A 25,726-nucleotide genomic window follows, 5' to 3' on the forward strand; every position below is an offset into this window, starting at 1 on the left:
GCGGGGAGGCGGCGGGCTCTCCCCGAGCCCTGCCCCCGCTCCCCGGCCACTTCTGCCTTTCCTTGGGAAAGAGAGGCAACTCCGGAGCCGCCGCCAGAAGCCGGCAGGAGTGCCCGTCGAGGCAAGAGCAAGGCTCCGATCGCCAGCTCCTACCGGGCTCGAACACACCGCCTTCTCTCTTACTGGCCACTTTGCCGGACGAGTAATAGATGGAACAAAAAAAAAAAAAAAAAAAAAAAAAAAAAAAAGAAAGAAAAAAGAGGCGAAAAAAAGGAGGCAAAACAGGGAATAAAAAGAATGACCTACTTTGAAACAAGAAAAAAAAAAGCGCTCTCTGTCAAGGTTTTGCTCCAATTGCCTGTGCGCCGTTGCATAACCAGATCGGGAGCTCCTGCCTGTGCCCGTGAGCCTGCCCCGGGGCAGCGCGATGCCGTGCCCCGCTCCGGCCCGCTTCACGCCGCCACCACCGCTGGGACAGCGGGCACGGACAGGGCGCGGGATCGCCCCCTGAGGTGGGGGCCGAGCGGGGAGGGCGTCCCGAGCCCGCCGAGCGGAGCCGCGCAGGGGTCCCGCCGGCTCGCCCCGGGAGCCAGGGCCGGGCACCGGGCGCAGTCCTGCTCGGCGGGGCCGGCGGCACCGCCGGGGGCTCCCGGGGTCAGGCAGCCGAGCCGTCCGCCGGTGCAGAGCGGGGATATCGCTACAGACATATGTAAACGTGGGCACGCCGGGGTTCGCTCGCGGCGGCGGTGTGAAACCATCCTTGATGCGGGGCTGGCTCTTTGGTTGAGGTTTTTTTTTTCCCTGCTTCCCCTTTCGTTCTCTTTCCAGCTTCTCCTTTTCTTGGATCCTCGCCTGTCTCCTCCCACAGAACGAGAGAGAGAGAGAGAGAGAAAAAAAAAGGTCACGTATGTTTGGAAAAATATGTAGGTCAGTGGAACATTCCCTGCACTTGTGCACAGGAGCCCGGGGCGGGAGAGCTCCTCCGCAGCCCTCTCGCTACCCACCGCCCCAGCCCGGCCCTCCGGGCGCCCACCGCGGGTAGGGGGGCGCCGAGCGCCGGGGTCCCTTTCCCCCTTCCTGACCCATTTTGAGCAACAGCCTCGCGTTTGGGCGCCCCCCGGCCCTCACCCCCCCCCCCCCCCAGCTCCCCCCGCTCCCTGCCGGAGAAGGCGACGAGCGGCGGAGGAAACCGGCACAGGAGATCCTCTGCCGCCGGCGCCGCGGCTGCGCCCATGGGCGCGGGGCGCGGGGCGCGCCCCCGCAGAGCCTCCGGCTGAGGGCGCGGGGCGGTGGCCCGGCGGCGGGGGCAGGCGAGGGGAGGCGGCGGCGGGCGGCGATGAAGGGCCGGCGGAGAGGATGCCCTCGCCTCGCCCGCCGGGCTCCAACTTCGCGGAGAACTATCGGCCCCGCAGCCCCCGCGGCCGCCCTGCCTCTCCAGGCCGCGCGTCCAACTTAATGCCCCAGCGGGAGCCCCAGCCAGCAGCCCCCCCGGCCTCTGGCCTCCGCACTCCCCCGCAGCAGCCCGGGCTCCCGGCGGCCTCCCGGTGCCGGCGGAGCCCCTGGCCCCGGCGCGCGTGGGTCCCGCGGCGCCCGGGGCGGCGGCAGAGCGGCATGCGGCGGCCCCGCGCACCATGAGACAGGGCACCGGCACCGGCGGCAGGCAGGAGGCGGGCAGCGTCCCCGGCTCCTCGTCGGCGAGGAAGAGTTTGCCGGCTCCCGAGGCCGGCCTCCTGCGCGGCTGGAGCAGCGGCGGCCGCTGCCGCAACGGCACCGGGAGGCACCGGAAAAGCGGCGGCATCCAGCTCGCCGGCACCGGCACCGGCGGCGGCTCCCGCGCCCAGGTGGCCACCGCGGACAGCAGCAGCAGCGGCGGCGGCGGCTGGGGCTTCCCCGCCGCGCTCCCGCAGCACCGGCACCCCAGGTAACGCGCGGCCGTGCGGCCCCGACCCTGCCTCCGTCCCGTGGGGCTCCCGCCCGCGACACCCGCCTGGGGGGCGCCCGCCCGGGGCACCCTCGCGGGATGCTCGGCCACGCGTGACCCCGCGGCGGCGGCCGGGGTCAGCTCTGCGGTGTGCCCACTCCGCGGGGGTCACGGACGTGCCCGGTGGTGCGGGGTGGCGTGGCTCTGCCGCGGGAAAGTTTCCGTGGGGAGCCCGCTCATGTGCGGCGTGTCTGCCCTGGCCGGGCCGGCGGGGTCCCGCCGGGCGGGCCCCTCCGTTTGGAAAATAAGTTGTCCCCCAAGCAGTCCTCCTCGCCATCTCATTTTGGTGTGGCTGGACGTTTCCTGACTTTGGGGGTTCCTGTAAGCTAGAGTGGAACAGGGTCTGCGATGCGATCGGGAGGTGTTTGCTCAAGGAAAACTTCCAGTAAGACCAGTGGGGATTTTGAATGGTGAAGGCTGCCGGGGGGAGCAGGGGTTGTGTCGTGTGCTGGGAGAGCCCTGCTGCTGCTGCAGCCCTGCGCAGAACTCCCCTCCCGCGTGTTTGCATCCCTGTGTGGAGCGGGGTAAACCTTCAATACACGGCTGAACCGCAGCGCCGGATTCACACGGAGCTGTGCCGTGGTGCTTTCCTCTATGGTCACTAGCCCGATTTGTCAATTAACAAGCACGGTCATCCAGAAACTTTGCGCCGTACTCCCTAGCTGCCTACAGGATGGCACCTTACTTTCACTCAAGTGACTCAGAAATAATTAGCGGTTATAAGCATTACAGCCAGCAGAGGAACTTGGATAAACCTCCTGAAGGGCTGTAGGGATCTCTCGGATAGGCACAGCCAACCTGAGCATTCAGTTCAACAAGTGGTTGCCTCTTGAAGTGGAAAATAATCTCATTTACCCCAGTGTGAGATGTTAGTGCCCTAAACTGTGGGTTTAGTTTGTTTGGTGGTGCTAAATAATTAGAGTTCACAGTGTCCAGACGTAGCCAGCTCATCATCCACTGATCCACGTCTGATTCCGAGAGCTGTCAGCTGGTGGAGGGCCCAATCCTGCATACATTTCAGTAGATGAATATAAGCACAGAGTTGCTCTACAGAGATGGCCAGGAGTATTTGGAGAATGTGACTGCCAAACTACATTCTTTCACTGAAGATGTGAAATGAAGGTTTTCTAGAACTAGGTATGTGACATCAGGGTGATTCCCCAAGCTGGCAGCACTTCTGTGCCCTGCACCAAAGCCTGGAGAAAGTGAGCTTTCCTAAATTAGTTTTCCCTCACAAATAAAGGTGCCTTCCTGCACATTTGCAGGGTTGAATCCACAGAATTACAATATTTTTGCCCAAATCTCTACCCTGAAGCATGCAAGAGCCCTTAAAGGAGTTGTTTTTTCATCATAGGCAGCAATGTTGTCTACAGTTAAAATTAGCTAGTGCTTTCTAGTACAATGCTCTGCTGTCAGGTTTTTTTTGCTAAGCTTAAGCCTAGGCTGGTATTTTGCAAGTTGAGTGCCTGCTGAAGACAGACTGTCTTTGGGAAGTTTCAGATTAAGTGGTTTGGTTATTTCTGAGATCATGGTAAGAGGGAAATTTGGTCTTTTGCAACGTATTTGATGAAGATGGTTTAGGTTTACATCCTGCATTACCTTGATCTGTCTGTGAATCTGAATTTTTTTCACTATGCTAAGAAACACTTTCTTTGAGACTTAAATTCTTGTGGCATCATATTTTGGAGAAGGGAAAAGATATTTTTCTTGGGATCATCTTGTGATGGCGGTGTGCCTTTTGCTGATCCTCTGAGAATCTTCCAGAATTTCTCTCCAGTATAATTTTATTGCAATGCTCAGGCCGTGTGCTCTTGGGAGGGAACTTGTTGAGGGCTTGGCCATTGCACTTGAAGATGCTCTCAGCACAAGGCATGCTGAGCATCCCAGCACTGTTAGGAGCTGAGCAACTGCTCCTCTTCCTGGGAAGGATGAGACCCCTCCAGCTGGTGGCTGATGGGCTGAGTGGACTGAGTGGAAGAATAATCCCAGTTATTCTTCCAGGGTGTTGCTTCTACAGTGAGTGCAGGAGGGAGAATTGAAGATTTTCTCAACTGTGTCTTCAGTGGCAGAGTGTGCCTGGCAATGCCGTGGAAGGGTGGGAGAAGAAACTGTTTAATTCACTTGCATGGTGACAAAAATTGTGGAACTAGAATGGTCCCACTTCTGAGAAGAAGCACCGGTGATGGATACATGGAGAAATTGAAGAGCAGAGATTTGAGACCAAGGATTTGTGGGGTCATAGATGACAAATCTTGGGAACAAGGTGCAGGGAACTGTAGATAGAGGTAGCAAACCCAGGCCAAGAGAAGGAATGGTGGAAAGAAGGAAGTTGACACTTGTCGTGTACAGGGACAGGAGATCTGAGCATGCAAAACCACAGTGGTTTCCATTCTTTCAATAACCAGGGCATGGTACTACTACTTTCTCATCCTTCTCATTTTCCTCCCCACACTGCCTGCTGTGTCTCAGCCCTTGCCTCTGCTTCTTTGCCTCTCCCCTGGATTGGTAAATGTCATACAGTTAAAAATAACAGCCAAATACACATTTTATATGCATTTAATTGCTTTTCTTTCTGTGTTAGATGAACTTAGGTAACTTCCATTTGTGTTTATAGTTTTGTGTCTAGGCTCTTAGGAGAGATGCATGTGAATTGCAGATTTTTTTAGAGGGATGATTATCTGTATAAAAAATTAATTTTCCTGGATTTGGTTTAACTGTCTGTTGATCCTTGATCTTAATAAAACTTCTTGAAAAGGTAGGCTGAGGCCATGCAAACATTTGTATTTTAGCTAATTTAATTCAGTAGGCACTCTGCATCAGCTGATAGAGTGATTTTATGAGTCTGACTACTGAAGTTTGAAAAGGAAACACCATGTAACAGCATTTAAGCAGAATGCATAGATGGTGGTGGATTTATTTATGCAATGCTGCTTTTGGTATTGCTGTTTTGGGAGGGACTAAAGCCATTGTGGCATGGTATGGGACACAGAATATATACATATATATATGCATGCATGTATGTATGTATGCCAGCTGAGTTCAAAATTACAAGAGCTGCAGGGCAGGAAAGGCAAGGGGGTGATAAGGGATGTGGGTCATGTAGGCTCATGCTCTGAATAAGGAGCTGAGGAGCTGCAGATGTGGTTCATTCTCTGCTCCTTGCATTTATCTTGTGGTGGCTCTGGGATGTTGGCAGATTAGATTGAGGGATTTAGGGAAATGGCTTTCTTGGCTTCGTCCACATAAATTCAACGTACATTTTGGGGATAGAGGGATAAATACTGGTTTTTATGCTGCTCTTCCTGTGTCTCTTCCCCCTGAAGGCAAACTATGAGGCACAGCTCAGTCCAACCAAAACGTTGGTTTTAATTACACTTTGGTAAAGACACTTCTGTTGCTTCATCCAAGGACCATGGCAGAAATCGGTGTTTATTGCAGGCTGCCTGATACATTTGGGAAGAATAGTCTTATGCATCCCCAGTGCTAGTTTTAATTGTGCTTCGGTCTGAAAATCCACCTGTGACTTCAGCAAAATAAAGCTCTCACAAAACTTAGGTCACTGGTGAGCTTGGACCTTTGTTACTAGGAAATAGTATTGCCATACTATAATACCAGATTTATAGTACCCCATCTGCCTGCTGTTGCTTGTTCTCTCCTTTACCACCAAGCACTTTGAGGCAATGCCATCTCTTTCTCCTGTGTCTTTGTGGCCTTGAGTGCCAAGATACTCCAAAAATGACCATGTAAATGGTGGGAACAGGGTGGTTATCTAACCTTCTCCTGCTTGGGCACAAGTCTGTGTAAAACAGCTGGGCTTCTGCTGGCCTGATTATGACAGAAGGTGTTTTTCAGCTGTTTTACTACCGTTCTTAGGGATCTGCATAAAATAGAAGATTTCTAGCCAAGTGGAATGATGATATGGGAAAAAAAATTGAGAGGACATGTATGTATGTTTGAGATCAGAACTGAAATTTGGAAATTCAGGTATGAAACCTCTAATTTCAAAATGTACACAAAGTGCTGGCATGACAGTGTCATCTACTGGGACATTTCAATCAGCCTTTCTCCTTGAGTATCTTCATGTGATATAAATGTAATATGCATGTCAGTTTGAAAATAAATAGAAGAAAATATATCTATAATCATAGAAATTAATTGCTATAGATCACTGAAGGTGCCAAAACTTAGACAAAATCTTCCCTGGTCGACTCAGGGAAAAAAAAAATCAATGCAATGTGCTGGTGTGAGTTAAAAACCAAAGGGAAATAGAACATGAAGGTTGTTTTTTAAATGATGGGAAATTATAAAAAAGAATCCTCATTATTTCACTGTAGCAGCTGTAATGTGCTCTATCTTCAGTGTCCTGTGCTGTTGATTCCCCCTCATCAGAGATGGCTAATGGCAAGGGAGATGGTTCGGAGGGTCATAGGAAGGGGGATCAGAGAAGCAGAGTGACTCCTGTCTCAGGGCTGACAATGCTGATAAAGTGATGCAACACACATCTGTAAAATTAAGCAAAGCATGGAGGAGGCAAACCAGGAATGGCTGATCCCAGCCACAGCAGCAGAGGGCACTGGGCAGGCAGTTGCAGGAATGGAAACAAAAGGACGTTGCTCTTCCCATGGCATGGTCAGACTGCTGAGCTCCTCACCACAGGATGTGGATGCTGAGAGGTTACATCAGCTAATGAGGTGACTGGATGAGTTCATGGAAGAGAAATCCATCAAGGGCTATTAAATTTAAAACCACTGCCTCTGGCATAGGAAGTTTTGAGCAGCATATTTTGGAAGCTTGGTGCGTATCCTGAAGAAATACCACCACTGGTTTGCCTTGTTCTTGTACTTGCTCCTCAGCACCTGTGTCTGGCCATGGCTGAGAGGGGCTCCTGCGCCAGGAGGTCTCCCTGTGTCTGCTCTGCAAAACGAAATGGACCAGCATCTGGCCCCGCTCAGTTCCCAAGGCCAAGATGCTGCTAGTGGCTCGGACCTTCCCCGCTCAGAGCTGGCTCCATTACGGCACATCTGCCGTGGAACAGGGTGGCTGGGAGCATCTAGTTGAAGTGCTCCAAAGAAGAGCCGAGGCATGGTCCAGAACTGTACTCCAAAAAGCTGTGTACACTGCTTGAGTGCCCTCCTTGGTGTCCTGTTGTGGAGCTGTGCAGTCATGGTGAGGATTATCTTCTTGGGTTCAAGCAGGTTCAGAAAGCACTTCATCCAGGGAAGCAATCCCACCTGAAGGCATTGAATAATGAGATCCAATGCCTGGCTGAAGAAGTTCCTGCTGGGAGACTGTAATATTGCTACATGCCTGCCCTGCTGACACAGGCTTCCCCAGCCTTCCCTGGGTGCTAGGGGGAGGATTTGGGCCAAGGTGGGCATTTTCTCTGACAAAGTGTTGCTGTAGTTAGAGTTTCATCTGTCTCTACAAGACCAGGCCTTGACATTCTGAACTGAGAATGAGAGGACTGGGAATTAAATTTCTTCAGTTATCCACTGAATTTAAGCACTGGTTAAAACAGAAATGTTGTGTTGACTGCTGTTTATTAAACCAGACAATTTGCTTGATCATCTGAAAGGCAGATTTTAAAGCCATGGATTGCATTTATGACGGCTGTGCTAAACCAAGGGCTGTATTGCTGTTTACTTAAGCAATGGTCACAGCACAATGTATTAAAACACAGCTCACAGTGATGGCATTTTGCTGCCTTTTGGATGAGGTCTGTTGCTATAAAAACAACAAGCACCATTCCCAAACTCAGCAATGTCTTAAGTCTTTCTGGTAGTTGCCTAAAATTTCCAGATGCTAACTGATACAGAAACTCCAATGCAGCACTTAATGGAGCTCACAACTGCCGAGCTGTATATTTTTGGGCTACCTTATGTAATAAAATGGCAGGCCCTTGCATTGCCTGCACAAACAAGGTTGCATAAGCAGCCTGGGGAAACAACCGGAGCTCCAAGAGCCCTCCTGAATCCTGCACGTCTTGTTTGATCTCATTTAACATTATTTAATAAGCAGTATTAACCTTTTCTTCTCTTCCCCCTTAAATTATCTAGAACCAGTGGCACTGACTTAATTTCATACACAGACCTCACTTTTCAGAGAAGTCATCAAACTTTCCAGTCAATTGAGCAGCCTGATGTCTGGGTAGCCTTGAATTTTCTGTAATCAGCACTCAATCTAGTTAAAAATAAAAAGACATTAAAAACAAAGCCTTGAACAGGAAAGTACTTGTTTTTCACTCTCATTTCTAATTTGGTAACCATTCTTAAAGTTCATCACTATGGTTTGTTCTATCACGGGATAAACAATTTATTATTCAAGCAGCTTCGGGTTTTTTTTTCTTTTAAAAACAGACAATAATATTCAACCATTGGGAAAAAAACCACCACAAGAAAATTGTAATCAATTTTAACAGGCTTGCAGATGGCAATGAATTTCTTTAAGCATAATGTTAGCCCTGCAAACAATAATAATTGAGTTTGATCATTTATTATCCTTTTATCATCGATAACAGACCAGACTATTTTTCTCTCAATTCTCTCTGTTAGGTGTGTCAAATTTTTCAGCTGAAGAACAATTTTAATAAGGCAGCTTCCACCTGTAATCTCTAAATCAACAGGTGGATGTAACCATGCAAAACCTGAGCATTCCTGGTTATCTGATTGAGTCAGTGGCTGAATAAATCTGACTTTAAACATGTCCTAGATTTATTGGTTTGGGTGGGACACCTCTCATTAATACTTTGGGAGAATTGACATATTTCCCATGTTATGCATAAGAACAGTGTGCTTGCAAAATCTAGTCAATACTGTGTGCAGCATGATCAGCTAGAGATAGGATATTTCTCTGTTATTTCTAATTCTGATACAAAATATCTGCCTCGGTGTTTTTATTGGTAATTCTATGGATTTTACTTGTGTTATTTTGTCTGTTCCTGGTTTTGACATATAAAACAGGAAAGGTTTTAAATTGGAGGTTTTGCATTAGACATACCCACATTCTAGTTACACTTCCAGCCAGGATTCTTTTAGTTCATAATTTATAAAGGGGAAGACAACTATATGATTTCTACATGGACCATTAAGGCCACGATTTACTCAGGCAAAATCTTCATCCTGTTCATCAGCTAAACAATGAGTTGTAAAATTTGCTTTATCTTTGGCTATGAAGGTGAAAAGAATATTTTGTTCTCCTATCTACTTTTCAATGCCTTTTTTTTCGTATAGTAATACAATATTTGGGATAGATAGTTTCACATAAACAGCCTAATCAAACAATAGTTCTGTAAAGCAGCTGGGTGCATTTCCAACAATTTCAGCAAGAGCAAGACTGATGAAAAATAAATAGGTCACTCAAAGTCATTCCTATATTTATATTTTTTATAAGAAGGACTGAAGAATCTTCTTTGTTTCTAGGCTGTCACTGAAGTCGATGGGAGCTTTGCTGGAATAATTCTGGGCCTTTAATTTGATTGTTTGTAGAGTGGCACCAGTCATTTTTTTCCCATCTTTTTTCTTTCTTTCCAGCACAAAGGACCTTATTATCAGCTGACACACACTGATGTAACTCAGCTCGTTGTAGCAATTACACTTATACTGCCTGGCTTGTAACATCCATATTTACTCAAAAATGCATCATCTTTTTCAACAACAGAATATCTTGTTACATCTTGCTGTTATTCAAGTATAAGAAATGAAGCTACATTTGGTGCTTGTCATGCTGTCCTCATTAAGGCAAAACTCCCACTCCCATTAAGGCAAAAATCAAGGAGAGTTCGGCTGACAGAAAATTACCGACTCGAGTTTCTAAAAGGTCTAAACTTTCTCACTTTATGGGTTTGATTTTTTTTTAATTTAAAAATTTAAAATTATCTCACTTTGTATTCTAACTCTTCCCTCTCCTTTTATATTTCTGGTTTTGAATCTTTAGCTTCCTTTACTAGGATCTTTTTTTACTTCTGTCAGGTCTTAGCACCTTCTACTTTCCACCTTGCCCTCCCCTCCTTTCTTCTCTCCTCTTTCTGTCTCGCACTCTCTTTCAGTCTGTTATTCTCACCTTCACTGACTACAGCACTGTAAAAAGTTTATATACATCATACATGTTTCCAGGAATTTCATTGAGCTTGCTCAGACCCCTTCTATGTACAGGTGCTTATTTTAAGGTACTTGCCTTAGGGCAAAACAGCAGTTTGTAAGATTGGTGATCCAGGCAGAGATTTATTTGCACAATATTCATCTCAGTAACCCTTCCTCTTCTTCTGGGTAGAATCTTAGCATTTCCTCTGAAGTATTGATGCAGGGTTTCAGTAAATTGAGTTTTGGACTGATAAAATAAATATTTGGCATAGTATTGCAGTCAGAAAAAAATACTCGTGGATTTTGAAGTCTGTGTAAAAGGGGTTTTGTTGAGGGTGACAAAACTGGAAATCTCCAGAGAAATGGGTTTTATTCATAATTCTTCTACTGTGCAATGTTATGAGCTTAGACCACATACATAATGCTTTTTGTGCATCACTTCTCTGATCTGTAAACTAGGACAGCTTTACAGAGTATTGTAGGGTATGAACAATTCTGGGTGCCAGTCATAACCAGGTGTCAGAGGGGGGCATGAAGCAGGGGGCTCTGGGATGCTAAAAGGCCATTGACAGGAAGAGGAGCTACATACAGTAAGGGTTTTTTTGGGCATTGGTCACCTCTGTGGTTAGGATACATCAGGCAGTACCTTGTCACTTTTCTTCCAGCTGTGCAACACCTGGTGCCTTTGGAGCTCTCCCTGGAGGTCCCAGCTCCATTGGTTTCCTGCACAGTGGCTCAGGTCCCCCCCCCACCCTGCTACCTCTTAATTGTTTGCATTTTTCAGATGGAAAGCCTTTGGAGAGTGCCAAGTATTGTTATTTCCTTGCTGAAATGACTGAAAGTTGTGTTCTTTGTCACAGGACCTAATTCATGCTTGTGAAATAAATAGTCAGTATATGGCTTCTTAATGTATAGTGTAGCATTTCAAGCTAAAGCTATCAGCTTTCTGCTTCTCAGCATCTGGATCCCTGCAGACATACTTCTTAAAGCAAAAGACATAACACTAAACTTGCTTATTCTCCCTTAAACAAGCAAATACATTTTCTCTTATGGGAATGATAAAAAAATAATTTTTCATTGTGCCCAATTGCCTGTTTTTCTGGCAAACCTAAAAGGAATCAAAAACTGCAGGCTATATATAGAGAGTAATGACAGTTAAAGAAGCATTTCTTCTTTGATGCAATTTCTGTTTGATTTTCTTAAAACCCTCCTCTTCCAAAGACCCATTTCCACTACACCTGAACAATAGATTTATTGTTGTCAGCTGAATGAGAAATTTGATAAAGATAGCTTTTCTATTTCCATTAAAAATAGATGATTTTTCAGAACACTGAAGGATGAAAGTTCCGTTTTTAAGTTTGAATTTCACATTTCATTTGACCAGTCTATAATATATGTATTTTTTCAAGGTCCTGATTGGCATTAGACATGGCATATTTCTCTGCATATTTTTTCTCAGTGTGAAACTATTAGAGGGTCATTGCTCTGGTTAATGAAAGAGGGCTGACATTCTTCGTAAGTTGTGAGTGTTTAAATATTCCTCTATGCAAATTTTCTCCTTTAATGAAAAAGTTTAAAGAGACATCTTAAAAAAAATTATTTAACAGTGTTGAAAAATTCAGATTACATTCATTCATAATCTATGATATCCAGTGGTACGAGGTGATGACACATTTCAAATTTGCTACTATATAATTAAGAGGGAATTCCATATAGGAGATGTAAGCATAAAAACTGGGTATAGCTGTTCATGACACTGCTGGTTTTGCTGCTGAATTCTTCAGTAGTTTTGTTAGAGTGTATAATCAGTTACGCTTGTGCTGATTTAATCAATTATTCTTGTGCACAAACAAACAAACACACACAAAACCCAGCTAATTTCAGACTGTCTTTGAAACATCAGAGCTAGAGATTTTACTTACAATGAAAGAAAATATTATTTTCAATCCCCTAGAATGATTTTTAAAAATGGCAAAGATATATTTGGGAGCTATCATACTTTTGGGTACCAGCAGCTGTATATCCTTATTCAAAAGTGGATTTGGCTGAAACACCAATTCATAAATATTGTGTTTGAAGATTGCAGCAAGCTTTCATATTTTCAAGACATAATGTAAAATGTGCAACATTTTTTTCTTCGCTTCAAGAAGTTTGATTTTTAACAGCTTGGTCTCACAAATCTAATGAATAATGGCCAACCAACAAAAGTATCCATGGCTTCTTGAATCATAGGGGCTGGAGACCATTCTGTCTGTGGAAGCAGAAAGGTCAGCCTGCTGTGGTCAGTTTGAACACCCTTGTGCATACTGCCAAACTGTGAAGTGGCTTGGCGGTGGAAGATGCCAATAAATAACTTTACACTGGCACTCCATGACTTCACATCTTGTGGTCTATGAGCTTCCAGGCAAGCAACAGCCTGCTCCTAGCTGCATTGCTTGGAGAAATCAAGGGAGTCAGGGGAACGTCTCATTTTTCTGCTGGAAAACGAATCTATTTTTTTCCTTTTTTGTAGTCCTCCTCTGCCTTGATCTGCTGTTGGGGAAGTGAGGGGTGTAGTGGGGGAGGTAAGACTTATCTTTGATCTGATGGCTCCTTTCGTTCTGGGCTGCTCTCCAGGAAAAACTTTTTCCCCCTTTGGGATACAGTGCTTTTCATGGCAGAGGCTCTGCAAACAGGAGTGCTGTGGAAGATCCTGAGTTTGCCTGACATGCGTTTGACATTTTCGCACAAATTCAGGCGAGCAGCTTTATTCAGGTAAACACTTAAGCACATGCTTTTCATTAGTCAGAATTTCATCTGAGTTTCTTTCCTGAATATGGAAAGACTTAGGCACATATTTAGGGGCTGAACGGGTCTCCAGTCTGACTCATGTATGGAGCAGCGAGGATGGGTTGGATGGAAAGGGAGCACTCATCACGGTGGCACAGCAGCTGTGAAGTAAGATGTACTGTCTAAAAATCAGGATGTTACAAAGGGGCCTTGTTCTTTTTGTCTGTGTATGGTTCTCGAGGAGCAGGCCTGAACTTTCTGCTTTTGTCTACGCATTTGTTCCTCTGTTTCTCCTTATTTTGAATTACTCTGCATATGGCTTGGATGATGTGACGTAGGTTTATAATTAGAATTTTTTGGTTGCTCTGCAACCTCATGTTTGTCAGTTTTAAGATTCACCCATCTGGCACCCCAACAAGAGGACAGTGTTCTTTTGCAGAACACTGTTGGCTATCTCCATGTGAAGACAGTGCTGTATGCTAAGTTCTCTGAGGATTTCTCGCATTGCATCAGCCACAGAAGATTTCTGAAATTTATTAAGTATTTGTCAGCAGTGAACACATACCCAAACCTTTGGCTCTTTCTAGCTACTTCATTCATGAAAAATGTTTTTTCACAGTTTTGTGTGCAAAACTTAAAGTGACTCAGGCACTGATGTAACCTTTCTCGCTTCTTTTGAGGATCTGAGTTATGAATCTAGATTAATGTTTTGCAACACAGAGAAGGAAAGAGAAAGGCACTGCAGAGAGAGCTCAGAAATGGTTGTGCCAGAAGGTTGTTTTGGTGAGCCAGATCTTGTCTGTTTTTAAACATCTTTGCTGACACTAGCACATGTAAGGGCACAGTGGTAACTTCCTCTAACAGATATGTGTTGTGTGCAGGTAATTTACTGGCAAAACTAAACTCTTTCCCTGAGCAGAATGAGCTATCCCAGTAAAAGAATGCTTCAGGGGAGCATAGTAGAGTTGGCAGAAAGATTTCCAACATAGGGTCTGTTGAAGGTTCTTTCACATTCCTCACTGACAGTGTCCCCAAAATTTGAAATACAGACTACACCTGAATAGAATATGGATAATGGATTTCAAAACCTCAACTGATTAATAGCCTTAATTGTTGCATTTCTTCTTGCATGTTGACTTGAGCATGACGACAGTGGAAGTCGCTTGTTTTGGGGGGATTATAATATAGGAAGCGTCTCGCTTCAGGCCAGCCCTTTTTTTTTGCATTTTATTCTGGAGTTAATAATGTTTTAGAAGTTTCTTCCTAGTCTTGTTTCATAGCTAGTCTTCAGGTTTCTTTTGGAGAAATGTATTCGATGTCAATCTCCTCTCACTCTGCCAAAGCATGACATCTCTTGCAAACCATTGTCTTAAAGAGCAAAGCAGTAACTGGGAGTCATGTTTCTGGCATGAACTCAGGCAGCATTGCCTGTATAGTGTATTTTTCCATTTAAGACTGATTTCCCATTGCTTCCCCAAATCTTACCCATTTTGGCTAAACTCATAATTGCAAGACTGCTTTTATTCATTGTATTGAATTTGCATGGAAAGGTTGTAGTGAAGGCTATAGGTGTGTATTTTCTGAGAAACTGCTAGAAACTTCCCTGATGTCTAACAGAGCCAATGCCAAGTGGCTCCAAGACAGAGCCACTGCTGGCCAAGGCCAAGCCATTCAGCAAAGGTATTAATGATTTTGGGATAACATACGTAAGAAGGAAAAAAACAGTTATGGGCAGGAGTAACTGTGGCCAGAGAAGAGAGGAATGAAAAGAAGTGAGAGAAACAGTTCTGCAGACGCCAAGGGTGGTGAAGAAGGAGGGGGAGAAGATGCTTCAGGAGCTGAGATACCCCTGTGGGCTGTGCTGAAGACCATGGTAAGGCAGCTGTGCCCCTGCAGTCCTTGGAGGTCCATGGGGAGCAGATGCCACCTGAAGCCTCTGGAGGATTGCATGTCACAGCAGGAGGATGCCCAAAGGAGGCTGTGACCCCGTGGGAAGCCCACAGAGGAGCAGGCTTCTGGCAGGACCTGTGGATCCATGGAGAGAGGAGCCCACAGCAGAGCAGGTTTGCTGGCAGGACTTGTGACTCCATGGGGAGCTCGCACTGGAGCAGCCCATTCCTGAAGGAGTGCACCCTGTGGTAAAGGGACCCACACCGGAGTGGTTAGTGAGGAGCTGTAGCCTGTGGGAAGGACTCCTGTCAAAGTTCTCCCTGAACTGCCTCTGGTGGGAGGGACCCCACCTGGAACAGGGGAGGGATTTCTTTCCCCAAGGGGGAAGCAGTGGCAGAAGCAAAGTGTGATGAGCTAACTGCAGCCCCCATTCCTTGTCTCCCCATGCCACTGGTGGGTAGGAGTTAGAGAATCAGAAATAAAGTTAAACCTGGGAAGGAGGGAGTGGTGGCAGGAAGGTGGTGTTAAGATTTGTTTTACTTCTCATGATCCCACTCTGATTTGATTAGCAATAAATTCAATTAATTTCCCCAATCTGAGTCTCTTTTGCCCTGGACAGTATTTCATGGGTGATCTCCAGTCTCTCTCCCCATCTTCAAGTCTTGAACCTTTCATTACATTTTGTGTCTGTTATCCAGCTGAGGAGGGGGGTAATAGAGCAGCTTTGGTGAACACATGGCATCTGGCCAGGATCAAACCACCACACCCATGTACATCTCTGCTGCTACTGCAAAGGATGATGCTGCCTTACTCCCAACTCTGGACACCAGTGTGTCAGAGCAGAAAGCTGATCTTGCTGAAATTTAGCCTTTTCTTTATGTGGATGGGTTAATTGTCAGCTGTTGCATTTTCCTGAGCTGGGTTACTGTGCAGCTGCAACCGGTTGCAGAGGTGAGAGGAAGACAAAGGATCTCCTTTGGAACCAATGTGGGTTAATCCACTTTAGAGTAACTGCTGAATGTTTTACATTTCTGGATGAGAGGAGAAGTGGGGCTTGAGGGGAGCTGAGTGAAGAAATGGAGGCAAGGCAGAGACTCAAGGGTTTGTATAGGTCAGGCAAGGACATGATGCACTGCGATGACAAATGGACCAGCAGAAATGGGAACAGTGAGCATGGATGGAGTTGAAAATTATGACCAGTAGGAGAAGGAACGTGGACAAGGAGCAAGGGAGACAAAGAAATTTCAGCTGTAACCCATGGCAGTGAGGAAAAAGAAGAGAAGGAAGAGAAGCCCTTAGTACAACCGTGGCTGAGGAGGGAGTGGTGTGATCTGCTGGAAAGAGAGGATGTCATGAAGGGAGCAAGCATGGAGCTGAGCCTGGAAGAGGGAGATTTGGGTGGCAACATGGGAGGAAAAGGTTGGAGGGTCTTTGCCCTGAGAGAAGTCTGAAAGTGGGGTTCTTAGGAAGTACCTGGGGCTTGGACAGCCAGAAATACAGATGAGCTTGGGCTCATCCTGCAGTGTATAACTGGCGTCAGGAGGAGTCTGAGGTACAGAAGGAGGCATCAAGCTGATGGTCAGGAGGGACAGACAGGAAAAGCTGGCCCTTGTGGACATCTGGGAGGGCATCCCAGTGCTGGCAAATGTGATGCCTCTCTGTGGTGCCTCAAAGCCCAGCAGGAGAGCCATCTTATGGCTTACCTCTTACTGCAGCCCATTGTCCCTTCCTACAGCAGGACCCTGTGACCACTCTGGCTGATGCAGCTTGTTAGCTGTCATGAGTGGAAGACTGCTGATATTTTGGAAATATCACAACAATGCCAAATAGTGGGGTTTTCCATTTTTTAAAGACCTAGTAAAGTCACACACTCCCAGAAACTGCCTTGAATGCTAACTAATATGGGTGCAAAGCTGAGCACTCAGAAATTAAGAAATAGTGTAATTAAGTCTGCCTGTGTAATTTTGATTTACTCCCTTCCTGTATATTCATTGTTATGCAGTACTTAATGGTTTGGTAATCACACTGCATTCAAATAATTTTTTTGTTTAGTTGTTGCTGGTCACTTTAAATCAGCTTAATTCACTGGCAGTTCACAATCAGTTCACTAAGTCACTTCACAACTACTGGCGTAAGCTGGGATGGGCAGGGGAAGGATGTGAGCACTTATGTGCCAGCAGTGCTAGCTTAGCCTGGCCCAAACCAGTACTCAAATAACATTACTCTCAATATAGTTGGGTAGAAGCTTCAGTTTTATTAAACATTGGTCAATTCAGGCAGATTTTTAAATGAGGATATCCTTGTTGCAAAGAGCACACACACCTGCAAAGCAAAGACTAACTTTTCTCATAAATATATAATCTCTACTTCTTAACTCTTCTTAACTCATCAAAATTCCCAGGCAGACACCAGACTGCAGAATTTCAACCCAACTGGTTTAATCATGGAAATGTTCTGTATAACCAAGTGTGGTGGTTTCTTCTAAGATTCTTGAAACTGGAAGAACCAGGCAAGGCTTCCTGGCAGGCTCTGTCCCCAGACTGCTCCCTAGAAAAGGCAGAAGCTGAGAGAGCTCCAGTGAGGCTAGCCCTATATAAAATCCATATTTCCTGAACACTTGCTTGTTTGTTTTCAGGTGTTTCTGCCGCTAGAAAAGATTGGGTTCGGTATGTTTAAATCATTTTCTTGAGATTTTAAGTTATACATTTTATCTGGTTTAAGTAAATCAATAAAGATTTTTCCTTACTGATAAGGAAACTACCTTACTAACTCACTAACTTTTGTGACTACCTTGGTGATATAACTTTCATTTTAAAGAACTGTGCACCAATTTTTAATCTTAGAAAAGATCAGTTGCTCAAGTTCAGAATTATATAAAGCTTTAACAGTTCTTTCTGATACAAATTATTTCAAGATTGTCAGTATGTAACCAAACTCTTGAGATCAAACAGATTTTCTAATTAGTTTTGTGATCTGCTAATTACATCTTTTAGAAGCAGATTGACAGGCATTAATGGCAGTTTTAATGTATATTTATAATTTACTTTGTCTACAAAGCCTTGTGTAGAAGGAATTCCATTGTCTGTCTGGATACTCCTTAAGCTAGAGGAAAACACAGTCTTTAAGAATCTTGCATTATCTTGCTTGCTGAGCTAGAATTGCATGTTTTGTAGTATACCTTTGACTAAACAAGGTATTAAAACTTGTGCTTAAGTTTGAAGCTATTTTTATTGCTAAAGTGACTTGATTACCCTCATGCAATCAATGTCTTCAAGAGAGTAATAGGTCTTGTTTCTATCATATATTTTTATACTCCAAGCCTCTATGTATGCAAAATAGCATTCTTTAGTTGTGAGCTCTTTGAGAATAAAGCTTTACAGCTTTCTGCTGTGCAAGGCTGGAAAACTCGGAAAAGTAGAATAATGTAAACAGTAACAATAAAAACCTTTGTGATGTCCATATGTCACATCCTGTCAGATTGATGCATTGACTTGCCAGATTACAGGTTTCAGTCAGCAGAAAGCAAAGCAAAGTGGTGAACAAAAGTTTGACCTGGTTTTCCGTAATAATTAAAATAGTCAGTAGATTTAAACTGATGGAAGGCAGTGGACTTGGCTGAAAAAATTGAAAGCAAATAAGTTACCTGTTAGATACCTCTTCAGGAGAGAGTAATTCTTTCATTTATCCTGGTGTTTGGAGACCAAAAGCTCACCCATGGGCTTCTGAAGGATCCAGTTACCATCTGAAGTCCATCTATAATGGCTACAATAAATACATTGTTGTCATGGTAATACAGTGATCAAAGCCTGAGGGAAAAACTCTAGCATTTCTGTGGTTCATAGTGTAAGATGAAAGAAAGCCTTGACAAGAAATAAGATTTTTTTTTTTTTTTTTTTTTTTTGTTTGTTTTGTTTTTTTTTCCTCTGGACTCACTTGAGCAGGTCAATGTCCTTTATATGCTGGGGGTTCCAGAGCTGAGGTCAATATTCCAGAACACAGCAGGGGGACATAATTTCCTCCTTTGACCTGCTAGTCACATTTCTTTTGGTGCAGCCTAGGATATGGTTGACTTTCAGGGCAATAAGCACAGAAGTCCTTTTCCTCAGGGCTGCTCATAATCCATTCTGTGCCCAGCCTATGTTTGTGTTTGGGATTGCCTGACCCTGGTGCAGGACTTTGCACATAGCCTTGTTGAACTGCATGAGGCTGGCACAGAGCCACCTCTCAAGCCTGTCCAGGTCCCTGTGGGTGGTTTCCCTTCCCTCCAGAGTGTCAGCTGCCCCACACACCTTGGATTGTTGGCTGACTTACGGAGGGTGCAGAGTGCCACTGCAAAGGTGTGGAACAGCACTGGTCCCAGTACTGACCCCCAGGGAATGCTACTTATCCACTTGCTCAGCAAGCTGTTGACCTCAAATCTTTCAGTGCAACCATGTAGCCACTTCCTTACCCACTGAGTGGTTGATTTATCAAATCCATGTCTGTCCAGTGCAGGGACAAAGACATTGTGCCAGACAGTGTCAAACGCTTTGCATGAGCCCAGGTAGATGATGTCAGCTGCTCTTCCCTCATCCACCACTGCTGTAACAGTCTTGTAGAAGGCTACCAGATTTATCAGGCACAATTTGCCTTTAGTGAAACCTTGTTGGTTTATCAGTCACCTCCTTATTTTCTATGTGCCTTAGCATAGTGAGACTGACCGGCCTGTTGTTCCCTGAGTTTTCCTTTCTTTTTAAAACATGAGAACCTTCCCAGGAAGATACTCTGAATTTTAATTTAAAATTAAACTATTTCAATTTAATAGTGTAATCTTGCATTAATAGTGTAATCTTTCCATTTAATAGTGTAATCTTGATATTCTTAGTACTCAGAAAGAATAATGCTGTCATTGTTGCCTGGGAAATGTGATAGTCTTCTTCCACAATTGAGTTTCTAGTTTTCATGGCAAAATTGACACAAACTGGCCCAATTGAATCATAGAATCATCAAATTGTCAAGGTTAGAAGAGACCTAGAAGACACCTACAAGATCATCCAGTCCAGCTGCTCACCTGGCACTATCACTGTAATCCCTAGACCACTAATCCACATCACCCAGTGCCAGATCCACATACCTGTTAGGCACCTCCAGCAATGGTGACTCCACCGCCTCCCTGGGCAGCCAGTTGTAGTGTCTGACAACACAAACAGTGAATTTAATTTTTTTAATATCTAATCTGAATCTCCCCTGGGTCAGCCTATGACTGTTTTCTCTGGTCTTCTCACTGAAGGCACGGCAGAAGAGATTGGCCCCCACCTCGCTACATCTCCTTTCAGACAGTTGTAGAGGGTGATGAGGTTTCCCCTGAACCTCCTCTTCTTGAGCCTAAACAACCACAAAATCAGGCCTCCCTGAAAGGCCATGCAGGGAAGTTGCTATGATCAACTGAGAGGATTCATAGTGAAGTCTACTGACAACTGAAAGATGAGGTTTCACAACAGACTACAACTTATTTGAGTCTGCCACCACAAGTGCACTTTGGTGGTGGAGGACCAGTCCCATTTATAAATGCCAGATTTCCCTCTCCTGTTCCCTGCTCCTAGCTGGGCACTTCTGCCAGTTCCCTTTGCTGTCCTACCTAATGAGGCTTCTGAAGAAGTCCTGTCAGCTTTCTCTATGAGAAAATTAAAGAAAAAAGTAAAGGATGGCTGTTTGTTTTTTGGGTTTTTTTGCCAAATTACAGAATTTAGTGAGCTCACAGAAGGAACATGGACCAGCAACAAAGATAAGCAGTGCAGGAGAAGCAGGACAATCAATGATGTCTTTTTGGTGGCCACAAGCCAGCTTGGCTGTCCCACTCTTCATGGCTTTGAGCATTCAAGATGTAGAGCCTGAGCTGCCTGCTCACCTAGCAGGCAAAATGCATGTCCCCAAGGAAGTTCAGGATAAAAGGGAGGCTTGAAATCCTACCTTCTGCTGCTTCAGTGCCTTAGTGAGGGCTGTGCTTAGGGCCATCTGTAAGGCAGGAATTTAAAGCCACAGTCCCATATGCATTTATGCAACAAATCTTCCCCTCTGGGTTATTAGTCCTACAGAATTTTAGCCAGCTCTGATCACTTCAGAGGAATCATCTCCTTTGCCAGCGTACTCACAGTGGGTTTCCAGCCCCAGTCCAATATTCCTTGCTCACAGTGAATACCTCATTATTCCAAAGCAGTGTCCTTCTCTTCAGTGGTGTAGCCTAATGGGGTATGCCCATAAATCCAAATGGATCAAGCTGTGCAAGCTTTAGTCCCAGTGAAAGGGGATGACTCACCTGATGAAGTACTCACCAGTCAAAGCAAAAGCGGCACAAAGGGAATCTGAAGTGTCAAAGTAGTCTTTTGTCAGCAGGCACAGATTCTGACCTTCTTAATCACACTGAGTGCATCTTACAAGCAGTCCCATGAACAAACTGAGACTACTTGTAGAGTAATAAAGTAGCTCTCCTAGGAGAAAGGGCACTGAATTCCAGCTCTAGGTCATTAAACTTGTGTTAAAGTCTCAGTCCATTTCGTTGATGTCTCATGGTTAATGTTCCATGACAGCCCTTTAATACACAAGAAAACAGCTTAATCTGAGAGCGCCCTCCTGGCACGTTATAAATTTCATTGATATTGACGAGACTATTGAAATTCCGATTACAATAAAAGATGTGAAATGTCACACAGCATGGTGATGATCAGATGCTGAGCACTCTCCTAGCTTACTTCCTGGACACTAGAGCAGGCCCACAGCCCATTGCCCAAAACCCTTAGATAAAGGCATAAATATGGAGGGAAAGGCGAACATAAGGGGAAAAAGTACAAAAATGAAAATGATAAATTGAAATTTAACTTCCAAAGAGCTTGATTGTGTGAACAGAATTGATGAGAATGTGGAAACCTCCATGCAAGACTGAGGCAGCTTTCTTTTTTTTTTTTTAAACATAAACAGTACAAAAAACTGAGTGCATGTGAGCCATCATGCATAAAATCTGTATAAATACCGTGACTACTAATCTGGAGCCATTGCTGGATTTTTAAAACAATCCTTGCCAGAAAAGAACTGGTGACCTTAATATTTTATTCAATAGTTAGTATGTCAAAAAACAATTTAACTTTGCTGACAAATGATAAAGAGGTACTTGTATTGCAGATATTAACTACCTCATGTAGTTTTCAACCTAAACAATGTAAACAGAAAAGTAGTTTTGTCTGAGTAAGGACATTATGATATGCCCCAGAGGAATTAAAACTCCAGGAAAGGAAATGGAAAAATCTAGAAAATGTCGAAACTACAATTTAATACCATGTTTAAAACATATACCTATTTTAGAACATGGGCTCAACATCTTCCTTTTCTGGGTTTTTAAGATGTACAAGTAAGAACCAGACGATGCACATTACTAAATCACAAAGCAAAGATCGATAAACATATCTGCAAAACTTGCATTTTTCTTGGACTCCAGCCTGGCTATGAAAAAAAATTAAAATGGGACAAGGAAATTAAAGTATTAAATGCAGGTTTTTTACCTCCAAATAGACTGTGAATCAACTTTCAGGCAGCACTTAGCAGTATAGAATATCAAGCATCTAAAGGAAAGACCATACATCTGAGTGGCAGTTACTGCTCTCATTTGTACTGCATACTGTAAATATACAGCAGTGAACACTAATGCTCTTTGGTTAGGTTTTTAAAACACAAGAAATACTGAAGTCAAAGGGACATGCTCAGTCTGACAGTCTGATAATTTTGTAAGAATGAACTCAAAGGGATCTCAGCAACTCTTAACCCCTGAATCTCCACCTTGAGCTTTTGCATTTCTGCTCCTGAGTGTTTTAATACATTATCTTTCTCCCCATGTCTGACAGGGCCATACAAGCAGAGGACAATGTCAGGCCATGTGTCTGATAGCATAGTAAAATAAAGGGTTATTCTATAAACAAATCAAAGTTGGGTTGGTTTTTTTAAAATTATGAAGATTTTTTTATTTTCCTTCAGGTCATAGAATCATAGAATAGTTTCAGTTGGAAGGGACCTTCAAGATGAACTGGTTTCAACCATAAGCAGGGACACATCCCTCTACACCAGGTTGCTCAGAGCTCCATTCTCCTAGCCTTGAACATTGCCAAAGGATGGGGCATCCTCAGCTTCCCTGGGCAATCTCTTCCCGTGTCTCACCACCCTCACAGCAAAGAATTTCTTTTGAACATTCGGTTCAAAGCTACCATCTTTCAGTTTAAAGCCATTCCTGCTCATCCCATCACTCCATGCCTATGTGAAAAGTCCCACGCAGCTCTCTTGTCAGGCCCCTTAGGCACGAGACAGCTACAAGGTCTCCCTGAGGCCGCCTTTTCTCCAAGCTGAACAATCCCATCTCAGTCAGCCTGTCTTCATAGGAGACGTGTGGAATGATCCAGCCCTATGGATCATCTGGACTCGCTCCAGCAGGTCCACATCTTATGTTGGGGGCTTCTGTCCCTGCAGATACCAGAGAACCTACTCAAGAGCTTTCTGGCAGTTTTGCCGCTCAAAAAACTTATTTTATTTTCTGCAAACATTTCCTTTTGAATCTGAATGCAGGAGGATTAAGTGTCTCATATCTGAAGTGAGTTGGGCTTTGTTTTAAAAATTAAACATTTTAGAAAGAAGAAATTGGTAACTAGGAAAGAAGTAGGAACCAGTCAGGAATTGGGAAGAGTGGATGGTTTTAGGACCAAGTGTCTTGAATTCATGGTGATTGCAGTTTTGGCAGATGACGAATTATAGTACTGGTTGTTTTGGACAGATTTTTGTGCCTTGACTGCACACTTTGTCTCTTCTGGCCACAAAAAGAGAAATCACAAGTGAGATGAGTTATTAATGGGAAATGCTTTATTACTTTCCTAGGTATAATAGATGATGTGAAAAAGCAATTGTCAGGGAAAGCCAGAATCACTCTGAACACTGCAGCATTTAGACCTGCTCTTGGCTAATTGCTATTCTAGAGACGCACAATGTAAAAAAAGGTGGAAGACGTGGTGCTGTTGATTACATCAGTGGGATCCACTGATCTGAGCACTCATGTGCAGCCAGCTGGCTCCTCTTTGAACTTTCTGAGGCCAGCCTTGCCTGTGGCACGTGAGCTGGGTGCAACAAGAGAGAAAGACAAACACCATGAAAAAGTGAGGGGATAAAGAGACTGCCTGCTGAGCACTGAGCTTGCTGCTCACAGGGCCGCCGATAAATATCACAGGTTTTATCTGGAAGGTCTGAGGTCTTCCCCATCATGAATTTGTAATTTTTCTCCTCCTCCACTCCTTAACATTTCAGAGCAAGCAGAAGCTGGCTACTCTGCTTGCCCTAGATGAGTCACTCCTCCAGATAAGCCCGACTGACTTCAAAACTGAAGTTACTCTGCATCGAGTTGAGACAGAAAAAAACAGACTGCAAATGAGGAAATGCTCCTGCCAAATTCCAGTACCCATCACATAAAGTAATGCTATTTCATGTGTGAGGTGACGTGCTGTTTTGAACTGACTTCAGCTGATCGTAAAACAAAAATGATATTGTAATTGTCACATAAAGGCTCCTGACATAGCAGGGGAGAAGACTTCAATCTGTCACAACCTGTTCTCTTTGAGGAAGAAAAGGTGACTGAGAAAGTGTTATTTGGCACAGAACAGTGAATCAGAAGCAGAAATACAGTCTTCTTTCATTTTTTTGGATGCGTTTACACTTGCTAATAGGCCACTTGGTGCTCTTAAAAAACTCAACTATTCGCTTCTACCTGGCAGCAGACTGAAAATCTACATTCCTAGGAACGTGCCAGAAAAATATAACTTGTTCAGAACCAAAAGTTTCAGTCGAGTGTACAATGCAACAGTTTAAAACAGAGAATGTTTCACTGACCTGTGGACAGGATGCTCTCCATGTCCAATGCTGCGGCCGGGGAATTCCTGCATGGCTCTAAGGCAGAAAGATTGCCTTTGTGCTTTCCAGTGCCTCCACTTCTGAAAGAACTTAGCCCACTTCTAGAAAACTTAACATGGAGACAAGGCTCAAGAAAGTTACAAAGGTGGATATTCAGACCCTCAGACTTCGGCTGGAATGCCTAATTTATCATTAGGGAGGCTGGGGAAGGGTGGGAGAATGTAAGCATAGAGAGACAGTGAACCTCCCTTCAGAGGAGCCTCCTGAAGGTGAGCAGTACTGCTTTGTAGCAGTGCAATCAGGCAGTCACCTCACCATAAAGGAGGTGAGCCAGGCCTTTTTCAAAGGAATTTTTCGATGAGTCAAAAACTGCCAAAAACTATTTGCTTGATATTTTTGTAGAGAAGAAAGAGAAATGTTCTGTGTAAAAATATTGAAAAACTCTTTACTATTCTAATGAGCATAGCCATAACCAGACAACAGTATATCATCCTGGAACAGAGGAACTTTTAGGACATAGTACTAAATGGAACTCTTCCATCTCTGCTCTTCTTAATACTGATATGGGACACCTGATGGGTGTGCTAAATGACCCACACCCAGCAGAGACTGAAATACCCTCATCATGTATATCTGATAGCACCATTAGTGAACCCAACCTCCTGGAACTGGAGGTGGTGGTAAAATGGGCTCAAGTCAATAAGGAATATCAATCTCCAAGCTGCTGTCAGGCCTTTACTCCACACAGGCTATCTTGTTCTGCTTGGCTTTGGGGTACAGAAAATTAAAACAGATTAACAGTCACTTGAGGTTATTGCTAGCAATCACAAGATCAGGAGAATTCAATTTATTGCTACAAGAGTTCACTGGGATCACTTTAATACTGGATGATGAGAGGAAAACCTGAGTCTGAAGCCCCACTGTGGAGGAAAGGAGACGACACTGGGCAACTTTTATGTAGTGTTTGTGAAGGAGATACTGTTAAGTTTTAGCTGTGGAAATACTGAACAAGGAGAAATATTCAAGGATTGCAGAAGACTGACCAGAAGGCCAGTGTGAAGTGAGCACTGGTAGGACCAAAAGCTCTAAGGTGAAT

General features: G+C 44.5%; 1 protein-coding gene across 4 annotated transcripts in view; it reads left to right on the plus strand.

Moving 5' to 3' along the window:
- The first annotated feature begins 465 nt into the window (after positions 1 to 465).
- NPAS2 (neuronal PAS domain protein 2) overlaps positions 466 to 25,726 on the plus strand; it is a 106,193-nt gene continuing 80,932 nt past the window's right edge. For all 4 annotated transcript variants that reach the window (XM_074535797.1, XM_074535798.1, XM_074535799.1 and 1 more), the window contains exon 1: positions 466 to 1,921. In XM_074535797.1, coding sequence (XP_074391898.1) covers positions 1,632 to 1,921 — 290 coding nt within the window. In that variant the 5' untranslated portion in view covers positions 466 to 1,631. The remainder of the gene's footprint in view (positions 1,922 to 25,726) is intronic.

This window comes from Zonotrichia albicollis, chromosome 2 (assembly GCF_047830755.1).
Source record: "Zonotrichia albicollis isolate bZonAlb1 chromosome 2, bZonAlb1.hap1, whole genome shotgun sequence".
NCBI lineage: Eukaryota > Metazoa > Chordata > Aves > Passeriformes > Passerellidae > Zonotrichia > Zonotrichia albicollis.